General features: G+C 29.9%; 1 protein-coding gene across 1 annotated transcript in view; it reads left to right on the top strand.

The window, feature by feature from the left end:
- LOC147816058 (transmembrane protein 94-like) overlaps positions 1-22,963 on the top strand; it is a 47,066-nt gene extending 24,103 nt beyond the window's left edge. The window contains exons 2-9 of the mRNA XM_087156700.1: positions 2,063-2,230; positions 4,431-4,659; positions 6,352-6,470; positions 7,809-7,933; positions 11,138-11,231; positions 12,030-12,138; positions 13,461-13,563; positions 22,781-22,963. Of these exons, the coding sequence (XP_087012826.1) occupies positions 2,087-2,230; positions 4,431-4,659; positions 6,352-6,470; positions 7,809-7,933; positions 11,138-11,231; positions 12,030-12,138; positions 13,461-13,563; positions 22,781-22,859 (1,002 nt within the window). The 5' untranslated portion in view covers positions 2,063-2,086 and the 3' untranslated portion in view covers positions 22,860-22,963. The remainder of the gene's footprint in view (positions 1-2,062; positions 2,231-4,430; positions 4,660-6,351; positions 6,471-7,808; positions 7,934-11,137; positions 11,232-12,029; positions 12,139-13,460; positions 13,564-22,780) is intronic.
- The last annotated feature ends 276 nt before the right edge of the window (positions 22,964-23,239 follow it).

Genomic DNA, 23,239 nt, shown 5'->3' with positions numbered 1-23,239 from the left:
TAGTTATATTTCAGTATCTCTCGAATTATTTATATAAATCAAGAAATTTAGTACACAAATGTAAGACTCGTTTTTCCAAAGATAATTTCACGGAATTTTTTTTCGAATAAATAAAAATATTTACCATTTCTTATTATTTAATTATAGTGAAAAAAAAATTGAGTAGTAAAGTACACAAAGCTTAACATCATTTTAAGCTATAAAATTTTAGATAAAATCCAAAATTTGAATTGAATGGATCGAATAGTATCAGAGTAATGAGATTTCAACTTTCATATTTTTAAAAATCGATTTTCGTAAATATTTATTTCTGAAGAACTATATATGAATTTTAGGATTTTGTCATTCAAAATTACATATTTTAAAGTGATATAAAAATGTATATGCCTTGCTGTTCAAAGACTTTGTGACCATTATTAAAATAAATAAGAAAAAATTAATAAAGAATTTAAATATGTACAGGTATTTTTCGTGAAATTATCTTTAGATGAATTAATTTACAATTAATAATCGTATGTAAACTTTTTTGATTCGCTGTTCCAAAGATATCTAGAAACTTGCAAAGAAATTTAACATTAATGTAGCCAAACTTTCGGCCGCTCACGTGACTCAACTATTTTGGACCTCAATATTCAATATTTTGATGGTCAAAGCTCTGAAACCAACTACAAAATGTATTCAGAAAAAGTGTGTTTTTCCTGTCTGATTCTCTAACCTAAATTATCATCAGCCCATATTAATTAGCATACTTGAGGTCAAACCACAAAGATTGCAAGTCAGTGTGAAAATCCTGTCGTTAGATTTAAAGATATTAAGATGTTCCGCTTTTTAGTTTTTATATTGTACGTTTCATTCGACTGATATGCAAAGAACTTTTAGCTGCGGACCAAGCAAACAGAGTAATAAAGGTATATTTTAGAAATTATACAATATGTTTGTCTTATGCACACAATCACATGAAGGAAAAAGAACGTTAAACAAACTGAAATGACTAAACAAACAGACTAGAGATCTTGGAACTTTTCACTGGCCTGCCATGGCCAGTAACCATTGCAATCGTAGTGGATTTAGTGTTAACTAGGGCAGCAGTTTCCAAATGGTGTTCCATAGAATTCTAGGGTTCCGCTGAAGGCTTATAGGGGTTCCAATGGTTAGGAATTTTTTTTTGACAACTTTGAAATTTGAGGAAATTATTAACGAAAACATTTAGACCCTGTTAAAAACCTATTATTCATTTAGTGCATCGGTTGTGTTCATGAAATTATTAATGTAAAATACCAATAAAAAGTTGATGGTCATATTTTTTTAAAAGAATATATAATTTTTTAATAACAGTACATGGAATAGAAATTAATTATGGAAATAATTTATTTTTTATAATAATTACGTTAACATTTTCCATTGAGCTTTTCAAATCATAATAAAAATAATTAAATTCGTTAATAAAAAAAATATGTTTCCTTAATAACCATTTCTAAGCATTATAGAAGTTCTTTTGAGTTTTCATTTCCACAGAAACCATAATTCCCCTTGTACATAATACACTGAAAACAAATTCATTACTAGAGTATATTCAGCCTCTAGGCTGTGAATTCAAGAGTATTCATAAAGTATAATGAGAGCAAAAGGTGAATCCTCTTATTAAATATTTTCAAAATATATTGGTTAATAAGTTCATAATTGTCTTTCTATACTTCATCTGCAAAGTAAGGATTCCACCAGAAGAAGATCGTTCATTTACGGTTCCGTGACCAAAAAAAAAAATTGGGAACCGCTGAGATAAGGGTGCACATGGATGTACCTCAAGGAGGGCTTTACTGCCTTACATACTGTAAATTTTTATTAACTGGATTAAATATTATAATAGATTGTATTATATATTTTTGATATTATATATATTTAATTGTAATAATCAATAGATCTTGTATATTGATTAATACTAAAAGTACTATTAGTAGTAAGTTGCTGTATAGTTTCCTTCAGTTTTTATTGTGAGATAAGATATATTTTTTAGGATATTCTTTTTACTATGCTAAATTTAAAACTGAATTGAATTCTTTAGAAACCGCTCGATCCATTTGATGAGATGGAAGAGACGGAGGTACCATCTGTCATAGAAAGCTGTGTTAAGTGGACTGACTTAAAAAGCCTCATTTGCTGCCTTCTTTTCGGAACTGGGGGATATCTTTGGAGGTCTGCCAATCTTCTTCAAGTACTTGGTAGCATAACAGTAAGATTTTTTTTTATTTTGCATCTATTTTTGGTTTTCTATCTATTTTTATTTTTGTATCTATCAAGTTTATTGTATCTTGAGGTACCTTTTGATAGATAAGTTAATCTAATGGTCTAATCTAATGGTCTTTATCTAATGGTCTTTCTCCACATTGGTGATCTGATCACGACTACTTCAATGGATGGCCCAGAATGAACAGCTGACTTGTTATTTGTGACTACGTCATCGTCCTCCTCGGACCGTTTGCTTCTCAGTCTCATTTATACACAATGGTATCCTGCACACACTCGACTGCTAATAACACAGGAGAGTCCTCATGCCCAACCATGAACTTATTACAGCTCTCATGGCTAAAGCTCAAAACCCGGTGACCTTAATCCAGCTCTCCCGGTCTTTCACAAATACAGCAACTAATGGTATCCGTTCATGGAATTTCATCCCTGATAAAATTCTGGTGGGAGTGTATTGCGGCGTAACTACCGCTATGATTATTAAACATCAATTCACTAATATATAAGACATGCTAACTTGATTCAATCTTGAGGCACCTTTTGATGGATGAAGGTTGGCATTGTCTAATGGTCTTTCCCCACAAACTATAACTTTACAATCCTTAGTTTCCCTATTTACTATTTAAATCAACATGATATTAATGATGTTCAAGGATATTGCCCTTTATTTCATATTCTTCTTACACAAACTTGTTACGATTTTAAAACTTACTGTTCAAACGTTCCTGTCATAGACATTTCGGCCTTCAAAGTACAAGGCTACGTAGTTCAATCTATAATCTGTAAGCAAAAGCAGTCTGCTCTAGATTGGTATTTTAAATCAAAATAGTTGTTCAAAATGAAATTAAATTAAAAAACGATAAATATAACATAGCTGCCAACTCTACTGGATTTTACCAGTTTCTCCTAGTTTGCTGGTTTAATTAAAACTCTTCTGGTTTTTGTACTTTTTTTGAAAAAACCCTTAAATTGAGTAAGTTTTCTAAAAAAAAATTACCGATTGAAATGGAATTTTTGTACCGATTATGACTTGCTTGGATATTTAAATAAGTATTACTAATACAGTATTACACCCTTGTGCAAATTAATTGAAACAAACTTTTTTTTTCGTGTTTCTTAAAGAAGATGTTTTGGGGTTGTTTCGGTTACAATGAGGTTGGACCTTTGCAGCCTATTGACGGTATGATGCGTTCTGAGCAGTACATTACTATTCTGGGTAAAAAAGTTGTTCCAGAGTTGAAGAAACTATACCCTGATGGAACAGGGATTTTTCAACAGGATTTAGCTCCTTGACATACGTCCAAAATTGTCAAGAAATTCATGTCTGAGAATCAAATTGAGACATTGGAATGGCCAGGGAACTCTCCAGATATCAACCCATTGAGAATCTCTGGGCCATATGCAAGAATCGCCTATTAAATATGGACTGTACAACTATGGAGAAGCTAATCACGGCGTTAAATATTATAAATGACTGTAAAAAATAAGTGGAATCCATGTCGAATCGTGTCCAAATGTTAATAAAGTGTCGTGGAGATTATATTATGTACTAAAAATTTTTGAGTTTGTATAAATTTAAATAAAATAGCATTTTCTCTTAGTTTTCTGAATTTATTGAGTTTGTTTCAATTAATTTGCACAAGGGTGTACTAATACATACTAATTTAAATAAGTATTACTAATTTATAGAAATCAGTTCAAAACTTTTTTTTGCTCTAAAATGTTTAGTTTATTTTTATTCAGAACTCTCTTTTAAAATTAATTAATTTTTTTTAAATCCATCTTTCAATAAATTAAATGCCTGTTAATATTTGAATTTATGAGTCAACATAATACATAAAATTTCAAGTTCATTTAATGTTAATCATAATTGGAAAATATTGCAGTTTTTCTATTTTGATAACTATAAAATTCCCTTTGTGTAAAATATTTAGTACATTATGCAACAATGAAATTTATGTTATTTCATGAAATCTACTAGATTGTTTCCTTTCCATGTTGGCAGCTATGATATAACTATTTCATTTTCTATTTATTTATTTATTGCTATTTCAATATTAAATATGTGCACTACATGCTAATAGCAACAAGCTCACTATAACAGCAAATTGATATGCTATATTATGAATTGTCATTATGGCAGACTTTTATAGTATTTCATAAAACAAAATATCTTTCTACATTAGGCTCTCTGCTGTGTGGATAAAAAGGGAATTCTGTCTTGGCCTAATCCTACAGCTGAAAAAGTTTTCTTCCTGAAGTCTCCAAAAAGCAAATCGAACTCTGAAGACAGCACCCAAATGTGTGAAAATGCTGATCAAGAATCATCAGAAGAATTACAGCCTCTCAATGAACAAGTATTGGAGATTAAAAGATTCACCAAAATGAATAAAAGATTGGATGTTAAAGACCATAGTGAGTCAAGCGAATATTTTCATTCATAAAAATAGTTGCAAAAATTTGCCTGCCTAACTTCATACTATCATTATATTGGAATTAATATCCGCAAAGAATTATCGACACCTGCCTTATTTTTCTCTCTCTTTTTCAAAAATATAACTTTTGAAACTTATTAAAAGAAATCAAAATGAAGAATATTATATCCTCGCCACAAGCAAAAGGAAGAGAAAAAAAGGGATGCACCTGTAAAAATTGACTGTAATTTTAAAAATGACTTCTAATTCGATTTTTATGAATGTATCTTGCTGTTTGTAGTTAAGCTAGATAAACTAAGTATGTAATTACTAATAGCATGTAATTGGAGAATAAATATGTATGTAAAACTTATTATAACAATTATTTTGATGTCAAAATGAGTTTTTTTTAATTTTCCTTGCCACCAACTTAGCTGATTCATAGCACTTAACTATTAATTGCTTTTTTCTCTAAAAACCACAGGTATTCTGAACAAACTTTTTTGTTAGTGATGAATGTAAAGTAAAAGAAGCAATTTAAATCATTTTTTGTGTGATTTAAAACATGTGTAGGATGACTGAAAAGATGTATATGTCATGGGCTAATTCAAAAATCTAGTTTTTTGCAAACTGCCAATGTTATGTTGCGATGAGACTAGCAAAAGAGGTAGGTAGTTCTCTAAATACGAGATTTTCGAATTAGCTTAAGATATATACAACACAATATTACTTGTAAACTGAGTAAATTTATCCTTTTATTTGCATGTTTATATGCATTCTCAAAAAATAAAAATGTATTCAGTGTGCTGAGAATAGATATAAAATTCACTCATTTTCTTTTCCTTCCTTCCTGTCTGTAGAATTTTCTGATAAATAGTGATTGACTGAAAATAAATTACTTCGATATCTCCAAATTTTCTAATTATTTTTCTTCCTTTAAAAAATCTTTTTTTTCTCTCAAATTTTGGTTCTAAAAAAATGTTTTATATCTAATGCCTATGATAGGAAACAAAACAAATATTAAATATATATATTGAATATATATATTTTTCATTACAACATTTCTCAGAATGTTATAATTATTCAAAAACTGAAATTCATTTTGAAATTTGTTTCATAGGAAATTTTTCAGCCACACTTATATTAGCCATTGCACAAATTTAATGTGTGCAACTAAATGCTATTGTTGTTGTCTTGTCTTTATCAGTAAAATATTTCCAAAAGTTTAAAGGAGGAACTAAATGACTAGTAGTTTTTTGACATAAAATGATTTTTGCTTTAAGAAGAATATATGAGGAGAAACAGCTTGAATGAAATCTCTTGGGATGCTTATATGAAGTGATGTGCTTGGGACTATATCACAATAAACCATACTGTTTTCTTAACGGACATTTTTAGCCAATCTGTCCCTTTGTATTGGTTCCAGATAGATACACAATAGGAATTTTGAATTTTCTTTGACTCACCGCAAAATATACCAAAAAATCTTGGCGTTTATGCAAAAATCATAAGGTTTTTATCAAAAAATGCTTATTGGAATGATTTAAAAATCTGACTGATCAATGTATTTGCCAGAAGCTCTTTTATTCAGTAATCACTTATTCCTATGACATGGTCAATGTGCAGTCTTTTTGTTAATTTTTAAATTTAAACCTATGTATGGAAGTATAAGCCGTTTAATTTTTTTTACTAGTTTATCATCCAGGCAGCCAGGTTGAGGTATTAGATTTGACCCACAATCTGCACAGCCCATTTGGTATTCAGTTTGATGATTCCAACTGGAAACTCTTTCTCGGAAACTTAAAACCATTAGTATGTATCAACTCCATGTAAAATTTTATTTATTTTTTCTTTAATGCTGCATTTAGAAGTAGCTCCTGATTAAGGCTAAATAATGTTACAAAGTTCATAGAATAACTTTCAATATATAATTGATTCGGTTCTGTAATAAAGAATTTTTTTCCGTGTTCAGACACTGATGAAGGTTTTTTCATGTTTAAACTTGCTATAATGAGTTACCCATAAGTAGTAAATATTTAGTTGTAGTGAACTGTTTTCAAGATGCTATTTAACTAATGTTGTTTAATATGCTTATAGTGAAGAACTGAGAAATTGATAGTTCCTTTATAGTGGTATAAATAGAAGAAGGGAAATCGAAAATATAAAAAAAGCAATTAGAAACTACATTTCCAGTGGAAAAACGCACTACGTAAAAGAAATTTTGTAAGAAAATTGAAACCAATATAGTAATAAATAATAATAAATCCGAAACCAAAGAACACAACAGACTACAAATCCTCAACTAAGTTGAAATTTACAAAAAAAAAAAAACAAAAAAAAAAACGCCCCCGAATTGAATGCGCAGGAGGAAGAAAAAAGGATCAAGAAAACAATTGCCATTATTAGCAGAAATGCTTAACTGGGGCAACTCAGCTAAGACTCGATCATGCCCTATTAAAAGAAAACAAAACTAATAATTTTTAATAATATTTTTAATTTTAAATTCGATATTACAGAAATTAAAAGGAAAACTCTTTCTTTCCTGATTAATTATTTTATTAATCTGGAAATTTTATTAATCTTTTATTATTTTTAAGTAAGTTTTTGAGCATTGATTTCTTTTGTATTAGTTTAAGTATTATACTTTTGCATTTGGTTTTTGTAATTTGTATTCTATTTCTCTCTGCCTGTACTTTTGGCAAAACCTTTGGTGTACAGAGAGAGCCATTTAGACATTTGTCGTGCTCTCTCGATCGAAAAGGTTTTGCATTTATGACCTCAGGGATATAAACCATCGTTTATAGTGGACTTACTGCTGAATCCAAAGGTGGCTCACAGCGACAAGGCTCGACTGTATTATTTTTTTTTCAAACATTATTTAGCTTTACTCATATAAAGCTCAAAACAACTGTTTTATAATTGGATATTTCTCTTTAGTTTCTTTCTTATCAAATTATATTTCCATAGTTGTTTTTGTCAGAAATACTATTCTTTTACTTGCCAACATATTAAAAGTTTTTGTTGCAACATATTTGAATTAAATATTTTTTATTGAAGCAATGTTTTACACTATTCTGAGTATTATTTCATCGAAAAAAAATCAATCATTTCTTTTTTAAACTAATAGCTTTCTCTTTTTTTTTCCTCTAGGGGTTGGGAATTTTATTGAATACATGTAATCCAAATATACAAGAACATTACACAAAGTTTTCAGATCACATAGCGTGTGAATCTTTGTATAATGATGCAATTGTACCTGTTGTAGTCAACAAAAGGTATTAGAAAATGAATATATATATATATATATATATATATATATATATATATATATATATATATATATATATATATATATATATATATATATATATAAATAAATAAATACAAGAAAACACTAAGAAAGTTAAGAAAAACAATAAGTAACATTTATTGCGCTTAAGCTGCAAGTAAACAGCACTCATTAGATAAGTTCAAAATGAAGAAAAAAAAAAACAAAGAAAAATTATAGACATATGAAAAAAAGGGGGTGGGAAATAATAAGTAAAAAAACAACAAGCAATATTTTATTTTTAGAAAAAAAAAAAAAAAAAAAAAAAAAAGTGAAATGTTAATTAAAAAACCGGAAAAAAAGCCGGAAAAAAAAGATATAATCTTTTCTTCAGCCCACACGATTATATCCGCAAAACAGAGTGCTTTCTGATATTGTATCAATAAAGCCAAAGCAAAATATATTAATACAATAGTGTGAGGAGCACTCAAAAAATTTTTTTAAAAATAACATAAAAATAGATCATAAAAAGTAAATATAACATGTAAAAACAGATAATAAAATAAAATAAAAAGAAATAATAAAATAAAAAAATAAAAATAAAAATAAAAAACATTAAATTTGTTTACATTAATTAATGTTTACAACATTAATTAATGTTAACATTAATGTTTTTTATTTTTATTTTATTATTTCTTTTTATTTTATTTTATTATCTGTTTTTACATGTTATATTTACTTTTTATGATCTATTTTTATGTTATTTTTAAAAAAATTTTTTGAGTGCTCCTCACACTATTGTATTAATATATTTTGCTTTGGCTTTATTGATACAATATCAGAAAGCACTCTGTTTTGCGGATATAATCGTGTGGGCTGAAGAAAAGATTATATCTTTTTTTTCCGGCTTTTTTTCCGGTTTTTTAATTAACATTTCACTTTTTTTTTTTTTTTTTTTTTTTTTTTTTTTTCTAAAAATAAAATATTGCTTGTTGTTTTTTTACTTATTATTTCCCACCCCCTTTTTTTCATATGTCTATAATTTTTCTTTGTTTTTTTTTTCTTCATTTTGAACTTATATATATATATATATATATATATATATATATATATATACGAGGGTTGCTATTTATATTTCTGGCCTAATAATGAAAAAACAAATATGTAGGATCGAAATTGGTTATATTGTTTTTCAAAATATTCTCCATGATGATCAATACACTTTTGCATGTGTTTGAACCAATTTTCAAAGCACTTTTTCCAGTCCGATTGAGGTAGCTCCAAAACACGCGTTTTGAATGCATCAACCGCTTCTTCGGGGGTCGAAAATCGTTGTCCACGTAATTTATTTTTGATGTGTGGGAATAAGAAGAAGTCATTGGGTGCCAAATCAGGGCTGTACGGCGGATGACCCATCAGTTCGATTTTTCGCTCCGTCAAAAATGCCTTTGTTTGAGTCGATGTGTGAGAGCTCGCATTGTCATGATGAAGAATGATTCGCCTGTTCTTCTGCTTTTTTCGAATTTCTCCGATGACTTCTGGCAAACAAATGGTCGTGTACCATTCAGAATTGACCGTCCTGCGTTGCTCTAACGCAACTGTTGCCACATGACCGTTAATGCCGAAGAAACAAGCAATCATTTGTTTCGATGCGCTTCTTCCTCGAACAACTTTTCTTGGTTTTGCCTCGTCTTGGAAGACCCATACAGTTGATTGCTGTGTTGTTTCCGGCTCATATGCATAGATCCATGATTCATCACCTGTGTAGATGTTATACACAGCCTTTGATGTACCTTGAACGTATTTTTCCAACATTCCCTTGCACCAATTGACACGAGCCTTTTTTTGAGCGTTTGTCAGATTATGCTGGATCCAACGCGAACAAATTTTTTTTACGCTTAAATGTTTATGCAATATTTTATTGATGCTAGTCATACTAATGTCCAAAGACGCCTCTAGCTCACGGTATGTCACATGACGATCTTGCTTTATCAGTTCACGCACAGCATCGATCTCTTCTGGCATAACAACGGATTTTGGACGACCTGCACGGGATTCGTCCTGGATCGAACATCGACCACGATTAAATTCGTTATACCAATTTCTTACAGTGCTGTAGGATGGCGCTTTATCGCTGAATAAAGAATTAAGTTCATCGAAGCACTCTTGTCTTGACAATCCACGTCGAAAGTTATGAAAAATAATGGCACGAAAATGTTCACGATTCAATTCCATTTTTCGAAAGAGAAGAACTTTTCAATTTACTGTCAACAACACAAATGAAGCTACAATGGTAAATCGTGTGCTGAATTTATGTTTAAAAATATCAAACTTTCGATTAAAATCGTCTGCGGTCGCCTAGCAACACTGACTATTGCCAAGGCCAGAAATATAAATAGCAATCCTCGTAATAAACACTGACTATACTATAAGCAAATTCCAAAATATTGAATAACTGTCATGAAAAATTGTTTATTTATTTGTGTAAAATGATAATTAATTATAGAATGAGTTGCTGAAAGTATATTTTGATAGACCAATTGTTAGCAAGCATTTCAGCGTTAAATAAATCTGCATTTTACCCTTTGGGTATTATATTGTCTTTTTTTAAAATGAAAATGTTTTACAAATTTTGAAATTTTCTCTAATATTTAAGACTTAAAAATATTCCTATTAATCATAACAATTGCTGTCAAATTCAGCTTGAAAAAAAATTTTAGGTTATAAACTGATAATGAGAACTGTTCTACTAAAAATTCATTGAAAGAATTATGTATGGAACAAAATAATTTCCACAAAGTTATAATCAGGTTGTAATTAAAATATATTGAGTTATAAGCAGGTTATACATTATAAAAGTGAAGAGATGGAACTATAGTTAGTTAAATATAAGAAACTTCAAAATTATTTGCCAGATAATACATTAAAATTAATTTATTGTGAATTAGTTTATTAAAATTAATCTACTGTAAATTGAGTTATTAAAATTAATTTATTGTAAATTAATTCATTGTAATTACTTGTATTATTTATTTATTTTATATTGAGTTAAATTTATTAGACATTAATTTATTGTAATTATTTGTATTATTTATTTATTGTATATTGAGTTAAATTTATTAGACATTAATTTATTGTACATTAATTTTAATTAGTTTACAAATTAATTTATTTAAAATAAAAAAAAATAATTTTATTAAAATTATTTCAGATGCCTCTGTGTGTTAGCAAAGCAAATAGGATTTTCAGATTCAGTTGTAGATTTTTATGAATTAGAACAACAGCTTGGAATATTTAGACATGTGGTGAGTTATTTACAGTAATAATATTTGGATTCAAAGCTAACTATGTGTTTTATTTTTACTGGATTTTTTTTAATTATAATTGTCAAGTTCACCTGTGTGAATAATTATTGTTGTGTTTCTGCCTATTTGTGTTTTTGGAATGCATCGTCTCTTACATGAGCATGTGCTGTCTGTAATTCAGAATCGGGAATAAAGTATATCATTTATCTGAAAATAAGTTGTGTTTTGACAATATGAAAGCGTGTGGTTTGATAAAGAAAGGCATAATTTCTAAATTGCATGCTTTTTTACTTAATTGTGATTGTTTTTATTGCCTGTGATTATTCAAAAAAATGTTTTTGTTTTAATTCAAAATTTTATAATTTACAGAAGATTCTTCTTTTGATCCATGATTTCTTCATTTTCTATCCTTCATTTTTTTTTAAATTCTCTGTTTTTTTATAGTTTTTAGAAAGTTGAAAAATAATTACGCAGCCAAAAAGTCTCTCATACATTTTTATAAATGATTAAAAACTAGTAAAACAAAACTTTAATCCTGTGGATTGGTGAAAATCAAAGTTGGGTACTTTCAGATTGTATTTTTCCAGGTACAAATTTCCATTTAAACTTATCAACTTATTACGAGCTATTATAAACTTTGATAAAATAAAGTGATATGAAATAATCATGTTCAGAAGAGTATAAAACAGGAGAAATGCTCGTAAGTTTAGAAAATCTATTATTTCCTTAATGTGTACATTCTGTTATGTATTTAAATATTTATATTTAAGCTTCAATTTAAATATTTCTGCTTTGTAGCACCCAGAAGTTATTCAGAAAGGCAAATTGGCTAAATCACTCAATTTCCCTGGTCTAAAAATGCCATTCCCTAATATGGCTTGTATGATTGTGAAAGATCTCCATAGAGGTAATCATTTTCCTTTATTAATTTTTTTTGTCATTATTCCTCTTTGTGTGATATGTTTTAGATGTGTTTCGTTTTGTAAAAATGTTAATAATTTTTTTTTCTTTTGTTAAAGCGAATCCTTTCATCTTCAGTCATTACTGTTACTCACACTTTCTTATCCCATACTTTCAAGCAAACCTTGTTATTAAGTGAAGTTCTCCCGAATATGAATTAGAAATCACACTTATCTGTCATGGCTACTGTTTCACTGATTGTAGTTGCATGTTTTATAAGTTTCGCATTTGATTAAAAACACAAGCATTTATCATCACGGTTCACATTTTATCGTGATGGAAATCGAAGTAATGTTCAAATCACATTTTATTGTGATTTATACGTTTGTAGTGTGTCTACCACTACAAAAATACAATTCCAATTCACTAGTATATAAGACATGTTAACTCGATTCTAGGTTGGAGTACCTTTTCCTAGATGAAGGTTGACATTGGCGATAATAACTATCCCCACACGTTCATAGTTATTTTACTCTGCATTATTAAAAGAAACTCATTTGTTCTTTTTTAAGTATATGATGTGTATGATCTTAGCCAGTAGCAGCTCTTAAAGTAAGTATAGTTTAGTAGCACTACGAGTAGAAAACTATTAAATCAAACTTCGTTTAGTAAAGTTTTATTCCTTGAAATTATTTAATTTCGATAGTTGGAGATTTTAAACTATTTGAGTTTTAAACCTAATATAAAATTTTTTGAATACTAATATGTATTAACCTATAGCAGATGATCATGAGTTTCAGTTATTAGTTTAACTAGTTAAATATTAGTTTTCATTATTAATAAATATAGTTACTCATCACTTAATTGCAAAAAATCCTTTAAAAAGAGTTTTGTTGGTAAAGAAAATAAAAATTTTGATATCAATTTGTCTTTAACAGTCTATAGATTTTCTTCCTTTTGTTCAACTAAGTTGGTTGATCCAAACGTCTTTCTTTGGTGCTGATTAGCCCAACAGACATATAAGTTTTTACTTTTTGACATAAAATCGTTTACTATGAAGGTATTACTAGAATTTCATTTAGTTCTGGGAGTAACAAGTTTCACCAAGTGACTTGTGTAGATATGATGTAAAATTTGGCATAATTAGATTCTTTTTTATCAAAGTTTGTTAAAGTAATATCAATTTAATTTTGCAAAACATTAGTATTAATAGAGTTGCAAAGTATGCTTGGTTTTGTTTTAACCACACTTTTTTTTTAAAAATCTCACTCTTTTTATTCAGAAAAAACATATAATTATGATGTTAATTTGTTACATTTTTCCTTTCAGGTAGCAATCAGTTATTTTCTCAAGGTACTGCTGATTTGGTTTTAGATGCATGCTATGAGTACTGGGATGGCAATGACATACGAGTTCTCACTGAATCTGACAGGTTGTTTATTTCCAGTTACTTTACTGAATTGATTGTTATGTGACATAAAATTACTTTTGATTGTCTAAGAATTCATCTTGTTTGAATATATCTCTTCTTAACTTATGAAAGATTTTCTCATTTGCTGAGTTTTCTTCCTTTGGCTAAACAAATCCTGTTTATGTTTAAAGTAGTTTTCAAAATGAAATATAGATGGCAGTATAAAGTCACGTGAATAGTAAATGTTAATTTTTGTTTTATGTATATGTAGTTTTAGTTCTCTATGTGTTTTGTCTCAATAAAGTTGTGTAATTAAAACCGGCATGGTAAGTGATTATTTTCCCCGAGACGAATAAAACCTTTTTTCATTTGTGGCGCCATTACGTGGGGCAGATGTGGATGACTCATGTAAGTGACTTTGATTTTTGAATTTGTTTGAAACTTGAATAGAATTGAAATTTGAATTTGGGAACTTTAGAATTGAATTTGAATAACCATGTCGGTCAGTGATAATGAGACAGATGAAATTGATGAAAACTCGAAAAAAAAAAACATTCAAAAGAGAACAACATATAGAGCATTAACGACTAAACTGCTTAATAAAATAGAATCCTGTTATAAAGATGAAAATTTAGATGATGAGAATAAAAATGAAGAACTAAAAACCTTTTTTCATTTTTATTCTCATCATCTAAATTTTTTCCCACTTTCATGGTATCACAAGGTTTTCGTTCGTTAATGTATTCATTCTTGGTTGATTCCATTAGAAAAGCATATTTTCCTTTCGATTCTCGAACTCTTTGGATGCCTTCTTCATAGGTGCGCACAAATACATGTTTTCTGGAGTTCATAAATTCCCACATGCGGGCATACACAGGAATTTTCCCACTTTGTAGCCTGAAAAATTCCTGTGTCGACGAGTGCATTAGGGCTCCATATTCAACTTCTGTTTGTTTTGCTAAATCATCAGCTGAATTAATTGGAGTAACCATACGTTCTACAGTTAAAAAAGCTGCCAAGTTGGCTGTATAAGATGAAATAATTATAAGAGTAAAAAACCACCAAACACTTCCTACGATCCTGCCCGCAATAGACTTTAGATTCTCCATTTTTACATTCACTTCTATCGTACCACCATTTATTTTCCAGACGAGCCAAGTCACCATTTTTCAGCATTGTCAAAACAGCAAGATTTAAACGGTCCCTTAAGGTTTGATCCTACGGCTGTTGCAACACCGTAACCTTTAGCATCTAAATTCCTGAATCAATTATTTCTAGTATTGCGCATGAGGCCAATAGTCAAAACAAGAGTATAATTTTTCCGACGTGTTCTGTAACTGCGCGTAATCCAAATAAAAAATGTAATTCTAAAAATATTTTAATGCTTTATGATTCAGCTAGTAGCTGTAGTTTCATTACGAAGGAATTAGCAGATAGTCTTAATTTATTGATTTCTCGAACTGAGCGATTAGAAGTATATACATTTGGAAATAACCCAATTCAAAAAGATTTCGGGGTCACGACAGTTAACCTATCTCATATAAATAATCCAAGCAGATGCGCGAAAGTAGAATTATTTATTACTGATTCTATTTCTCATTGCCACGTGCAGGCTCCGAATGATATGATTAAAAGAATGTTAAAGGAATTAAATTTATCATCAGAAGAATTGTTTTCTTTTGAGGGAAAAGAGAAAATTCGCATTTTATTGGGATGCGATTTAATGTGGAAATTTTATACCGGAAATAAATTAGAATTTTCTAAAGGGCTTTATTGTATTGAAACTTTATTCGGTTATTGTATTAGTGGAGTTACGCAATTTATGAATTTAAGAACTCAATCAGTTAACGTTTAAATTTCGGAAAGAAAAAATTTTACGAATTCAGATGGTGATTTAAATGCTAATTTAAGGAAACTTTGGGAAATAGATAATTTGTTTATTGGGAAGGATGATAATAGCATTTTAACTAATGATATGGAAATTTTGCGACGCTTTGAAAATGAAATAAAATTTGAAAATGGAAAATATGTGATTAGGTTGCCTTTTAGGGAAAACATGAATCTTTCTGATAATTTTTCGAATGCTAAGAGGAGGCTCTGGAGTTTGACTACCCGTTTTGAGAAAGATCAGGCTCTCTTTCAGGATTATAATGAAGTGTTTAGAGAACAGTTAAAATCGGGTGTAATTAAACCTATTGCTATTGAGAAAGGGATTTCGTCAGACCATATGTATTACATGCCTCATCATCCAGTTATCAGAAGGGATAAAGAGGAATCGCGTACAAAACTACGCATTGTATTCGATGCATCTTCTAAAGACAAAAATTGTTATTCATTGAATGATAATTTAGAGGCAGGTCCAAATCTTAACCCTAATTTGTTCAATCTTCTTTTGCGGTTTCGACAGAATTTTATTGGAATTATAGCAGATATTGAGAAAGCGTTTTTGCGCATTTCTTTAAATAAAAACGATAGAGATTGTCAGCGCTTTCTTTGGTTTGATCAGATGCCGCCAAATTAGATTAAGATTTTTCGGAACACTACAGTTGCGTTCGGGGTTAAGTCTTCGCCACTTTTATTAGCCGCTACAGTTAAGCACCATATTGAGAAATTTAAAGGGTCACACGAGTTAGCATACGCGGCGTTAAACGATTGTCTCTATGTCGATGATTTAAGTACAAGTGTGAATAATTTAGAAGACGCTATTGAACTGTGTAACGACACAAAGAACATTCTTATGTCTGCCAACATGAACTTACGTGCGTTTAAAACTAACAGCATCGAACTATCGCAATATTGGCAAGAAACGAAATTCGAAGAATCTTCCAAAAATAGTTTGATTCCTATTAAGGTACTAGGTGTCATATGGGACACCGTGAAAGATGAACTGAAATTGGATTTATCTTCCATAAACTGTTCTCTCTCAAGTACTATTTGCACGAAGCGTGCCATTTTGCACCTATCATGCATGATTTTTGACCCTATCGGGTTTATAGCTGCATTCGAGCAAAGATATTATTGCAATTTACTTGGCAAAGAAGACTTGGATGGGATGATGAGTTACCTAATGATTTGAGAAGAAAATGGAAGAAATGGACATTTGAAGTTCCGAAACTGGAAGACATTATTGTACCTCGTTGGTACTTTCCTAGGTCTAGTCGAGAGAACATCGATTTTCAGATACATATTTTCTGCGATGCCAGTGAATTAGCTTTCGGTACTATAGCTTACCTCAGATACATCAATGAATCAGGACAGTATGAAGTTAGCTTTGTCCTTGCAAAAGCTCGAGTTGCACCTGTTAGGAAAATTACGTTACCGAGACTAGAGCTTTTATCCGCTGTCCTTGGTTCAAGAGTGCTAGTCTCCTTGAGAAGTGTTTTCCACATAACGAACAATTATTATTTATGGAGTGATTCCATGGTGACTTTACATTGGATCAAGGGGTGTGCTAGCAATTGGAAACCCTTTGTAGGGAACAGAGTAATGGAAGTTCAAGCAAAAACTGAACCAGAAAATTAGAGACATTGCTGTGGTATCGATAATCCTGCTGATTTGCTGACACGTGGGAGCAATGCAAGCGAATTGAAAGAAGGAGATAAATACAGGCATGGACCTCCTTGGCTGAGACTTGAAGAGTCAGAATGGAATAATGCTAAAGGTTTTAGTTCTTGGAATAGCGAACACTTGGACGATGAAGTTCGTATTGAGAAACGAATCAAGCCCATGAACATTAATATGAATGATTGAAAGGAAGAAAGCCAGCCTGATTTTATGAACGTCATAAATAAAATTTCGTCATGGACTAAATTGCAAAGAGTATTTGCCTGGTGTAGAAGATTTATTTTAAATTGCAAGTTTCCAGCTGCAAAGATTAGTGGTTGTTTAACAACTGCAGAGAGTCAAAATTCTAGAAAATCTCTGGTGAAGATAGTTCAAGAATATGCTTTTGGTACTGAAATAGAATATCTGCATAAAGAGAAGACACTCCCAAAAAATAGCAATCTGTTGCCTTTGGCACCCTTTCTTGACTCATTGGGACTGCTCCGAGTTGGTGGAAGATTGAAGAATTCCAATCTTTCTGACAGTCGAAAACATCCAATACTTCTCCCAAAAGGTCATCATTTATCAACGATAATTGTGAGATATTTTCATGAAAGCCATCTACATGGAACTATTCAAATGACATTATCAGTATTAACGCAAGAATATTGGATAATTGGTGTCAAGAATCTTGTCAGAAAGACTATCTCCAGTTGTGTAAAATGTCATCGTCAAAATGTTAGAATTTTGACACAATTTATGTCTGATTTACCTTCAGTAAGAGTAACACCTTCCCGAGTTTTCTCCATTGTTGGAACTGATTATGCCGGTCCTTTCCAAGTGAAGTTCAGAAAAGGAGGAGGTGTGAAGACTATGAAATGCTATGTTTGTTTATTTGTGTGTTTATCCACAAAAGCAGTTCATTTAGAACTTGTAAGTGATCTGACTTCTGATGCCTTCCTAGCTTCTTTAAGAAGATTTACATCTCGACGTGGAAAACCTGATCAGATACACAGTGACTGTGGGACAAATTATGTTGGTGCGTATAGAGAGTTGAAACGCCTGATTGCATCACTCTCTTCAGATGAAGGTTTTCAAGGCTATCTTGCAAAGGATAATATCATTTGGAAATTCAATCCTCCTGCGGCACCTCATCATGGAGGATTGTGGGAATCTACTGTTAAATCTATGAAGTCACACCTTGAAAAAACTGTCGGTGAACAGATCCTCACCTACGAAGAATTCATAACCCTGATTGCTGAAGTAGAAGCTTGCCTTAATTCCAGGCCACTTACCCCCAGGGCTAAAGAGAATACAAGGGCTAGTTCACTCCACTCTTAGAGCTGAAGCTACGATTTCCCTCCTCATGACGTCACTGTGTCCACAGATCTCGGAGATCGCAAGCAAAGATATGATAACTTTGCATCTTTCTCTTTGTAAAAATAAGTTAGACTTTTTCTGGTTATTAGCTTTCAAACTTTACGTATTTAACACATTATTTCCGTTCATAAACATAGTTCAAAAAAAACTTTCTTGGTTATTAAATTAAAAAAATACCATTTTAAACTTATAAAAATGTTTTACTAGTTGGTGAAAATGACACGATAAATACTTTATTTTAAAAAGTTCAGTTTTAACTTTAACTATTAAGAAAAATGAAGGCATATATCGACACTTTTTTTATCAACATATTCTTTTATAAAGATAAGTTAAGTTAAATTTAGAATCCCTGATTTTAAAACATGTCGTAAATAGCAATTTGTTCATACTTAATCATTAGGAAACATCAACCTTAAACGCTAATTACTGAAACAAAATAATAATTTAAGTTCATAATGACATTAGAAATTTTACAATTGTTTATAGACATTTAAATTTACGATGATATAATTTATATATATTTAAATTGAAGAGAATATAATTTTTTTTAAAAAATCATAAATATTTAGAATAACTACATTAAAAAATATGTTATGAAATTAGGAGAATTTCAACTATATACTATATATTTTATTTATACTTTTTACTTACATTTTAATTTTCTTTGACTTTATCTATTTTTTAATTCTTTTCACCTGCCTTTCTTTACGAAGTAACGAGGCGGTTTCTATTTAGATAATAAATTTTTATAAAAGTTCTTTACGACAGAATAAACGTATTGCTGTTTTATATTAACTGTGTCATTTCGGAATCCATTCTTTACATAGTTGTTCATTTACTTTAGGGAACACGTGAAAAATTATACTTTTTCCTTTTGTTTTTATATCAGAATTTTTGCAAGTTGCAATTGCGCAAACTGGCATTTCGATAATAGTTTTAAATTCTTGTAAATTCACTGCAAAAACTGAGGAAAGTCATTATAGAAAATAACAAATGTCTTAGAATATCTCGCAAAAAGAAATGATCCAATATTAGTTAGAGCTAGTAAGGCCAAACGCTCCGTTCTTGAAGTAAAAGTGCGAGCTTTGCGCCAAAGTGACGTCAATAGAGTGACGTCGGAGAATCGGCGCGGCGAGAGATACTTCAAAGGAGTGAACCAGCCCTTCTATTCTCTTTAGCCCTGACTTACCCCTCTGTCGGATGATCCTGCTGATTGTGAGGCAATGACGCCTGGTCATTTCCTTATTGGTACTTCATTGACATCAGTACCGGATTCTGATCTTTCAAAGGAAGTGATTACACCTTTACAACGATGGAGGTTAATGCAAAAAATGAAACAACAATTTTGGAAACAGTGGTCAACTGACTATCTTTCCACTCTTCAAAGGCGACCGAAATGGCTCCAAGTAAAGAAAAATCTTGCTGTAAATGAACTGGTGCTAATCAAAGAAGATGATTTACCTCCACTGAAGTGGAAGTTGGGACGTGTGCTAGAGACTTATCCGGGAGCAGATGGTAAAATCAGAGTGGTAAGGTTGAAAACTGCAAATGGTGAGTTAAAACGTCCTATTGTTAAACTTTGCCCACTGCCTATAGAATACAAACTTTGAACTCATACGAACTTTGAACTGTTAATTTTAATTTTTCAGTCAAATTTAATTTTCATTTTAAATCAAAATTTTAAATCATTTTAAATCAAAGTTTTATGATGGTCTGTAAGTGCATTTCATTAGATCAATTTTGTTTCTGTTATAGTTAATTTTTTATTGTTTGTCTACGATTCACATATATTTCATTTAAGGTTGATTTAGTTTTGTGTGAAGATTCTTAAACTTAAAATTTTCTGTAATTGATTTATTGCTGCTTTATCTTTGAAATTAAAGTTTGAATGAATGTATAACATTTTATGAACCCCCTAAGGGTTCATGGCGGGGGAGGATGTCTATGCTTAAAGTAGTTTTCAAAATGAAATATAGATGGCAGTATAAAGTCACGTGAATAGTAAATGTTAATTTTTGTTTTATGTACATGTAGTTTTAGTTCTCTATGCGTTTTGTCTCAATAAAGTTGTGTAATTAAAACCGGCATGGTAAGTGATTATTTTCCCCGAGACGAATAAAACCTTTTTTCAAATCCAGTTTCCTAACCATTCCGCAGAAGAAAAACTTCCCTTTCATGAGCTCTGAAAGCTAAGATTTAAATATTACATCACTTATTCAAACTTTGAATTGTTTGTCTTATGAATTTAAAAAGGATTAGAGTGGAAATAACTATTTCAATGTTTCATTCTCATATAAATAAATAGTAATAGTCAGAATTTTAAGAACTCCATAATTATTTTGAAGGATTTTGAGCTCTTGAGAAAAGCTTTCAAAAATACTCCGTAGTAATCTTTCCAAGGCTTAGTTTCATTGTAAAAAATAGTTTTCAAAGATAAATGATATAATGTTTGATTCATGTAGTCTATTTCATTGTTGTTGTTGTTTTTATAATGAATAATTTTATGTTTGTGATCTTCTTTAATTTGTAAAAAAAATCTTTCCTTAATTTGCCATTATGATGAATGATAATGAAAATAAATTATATAGTTTTTTTAATATCAAAAGTACTTCTCTGATATTTCAGATTTTTATGTATCTGCTAAAGAAATTTCCTATATGATGCATTGCATGTTGAAACCAATGTTGAAAGGATTTTAATTACTACTTTCAGTTAAACTAGAAATGGTATTTTATAATCACCACCCTTAATTTTTATTTTTAAAATTTCTTGTCAAATATGATGTAAATATATACATACCTGCCAACTTTCAATCCTTTCAAGGATGATTTTCACCAGTGGTAGTAAAATGCGATTTAAATTTAAATTTTAGGCAGAAACTTACGCCGTATTTTGACAGGGCTGATGTGTAGTGACAGACAATATTACACATTTACATAATTGCTTATTTTTTTTAACAATAGTGGTGATCAAAAAAATTATTAATTAAGTTTATAAATGCGAAGAATATATAGAAATCATGCATTATAATAAAATTTTACGCCAAATGCTTAAAGTTGGCAGGTATGTATATATATTAAAAGTCACAAATTAATAAATAAAATAAATCAAGGAAAATAAAATAAATCAAAATCTATAGAATCTGCGGGGCAAAATGTTTTGTGGCCCTCTTCCTCAAAGCACAAAAAGTTATATTTTCATATTTTGTAGAAAATTTTAAAAACTTTTACTTAAAATTGTAGTTTGTTGATATACAGGGATGTGATTCTTCTGCGGATTCGCGGATTTCCGCTTTTTTTCAGATTTTTCCATTTTTCCCGCTGATTTCCGCTGAAATTTTTTTTTTTGCACAAGTTAAAAATATTTTATGAGGAATTAAATTTTCCGTGAAGCGAAAGTATTAAGTCTTCATTCCTCCCTCAAACATTGCTTTTCGCATTTACCTGATTTAAAAGTTGAACGTTGCGATTCTTAATCAGGCGATTTAAATGTCGTACATTACGATTCTTATTTACGAGATTTAAAAATCCAATATCGCGATTTGTAATTACGCACTTTTAAAACCCTATATAGCGATCCGTATTCATGCGAGCTTAAAATCCAATGTCGTGATTCGTTTTTGTGGTTGTAATATCAAATATCGATTTTCCTATTTATGCGTGCTTTAAAAATTAGACAGCGGGATTCGTATTCACGCTATTTAAGAATTACGTATCGTGATTCGTATTTACGTGATCTAAAAATTGCGCATCATGATTTGTATTTTCGCATTTTTTAAATCCGATATAGAGTTTCATATTCATGTGATTTAGAAGCCTCATTTCGGTATATAAGACATATAAGACATATATATATATATATATATATATATATATATATATATATATATATATATATATATATATATATATATATATATATATATATATATATATATATATATATATATATATATATATATATATATATATATATATATATATATATATATATATATATATATATATATATATATATATATTCATTCTTGAATTTCCTCTTTTTTACTTTCCAACTACTCTCATCCCTGATCATAATTTTTTTTTTTTTTAAAAAGGTTTCATATTACTTGTTTATGTACAATATTGAAGGATTGCAGCTGTTTTAAGCCCTTAAATTTGTTACATTTATTTTTCTTGCTTAATGTTTTTAGTTATCACATGTTTCAAAAAGATTTATTATAGCTTTAAAATCTTTATTACAATCTATATTATCAATTAGATTGTAATTGTAAAATGCTTCAAAAAAATTGTTTTAATATTTGATATTTCTCTAGGAAAAAGTTTTACTCGGGAAAAAAATATATATATATTCTTGGGCAATGGGAAGATTTCCATATCATGATCTGTAGCTGAATAATCTCTAAATATTTGCAACTTCCAGGCAGTGGCTTACAAGGTACTGGACACATTACAGGCGAGGACCAACTTGAAGGGTATATATCTCATAACCTCCAATCAAGCTTGTATATCTTTTTTTTTTTTTAAGTGAGATTTTAAAATCCATTAAATGCATTGGCAATTGCAGTTTGCACAAGTTCTAGTGATATGGAAAAATTCCTGGGGAGATTTCATTTACTATCCAGGGTTTTAGTTTTCGCATCAAAAGCTGGTTTTGACACGACATGTCAAAAACCTGTCAAAAAGTATAATAAACTGTTTGTCGAAATGTGGCAAAAACTTATAAAAACCAGTGACAAGTTTCTTTTTTGTCATTGAAGATATTTTATTAGACA

The sequence above is a fragment of the Parasteatoda tepidariorum genome, chromosome 2 (assembly GCF_982258835.1).
Source record: "Parasteatoda tepidariorum strain Cologne lab strain chromosome 2, Ptep-v5.0, whole genome shotgun sequence".
NCBI lineage: Eukaryota > Metazoa > Arthropoda > Arachnida > Araneae > Theridiidae > Parasteatoda > Parasteatoda tepidariorum.
Note: the sequence above shows the minus strand (reverse complement) of the source record. Positions and strands in the feature narration are given on the sequence as shown.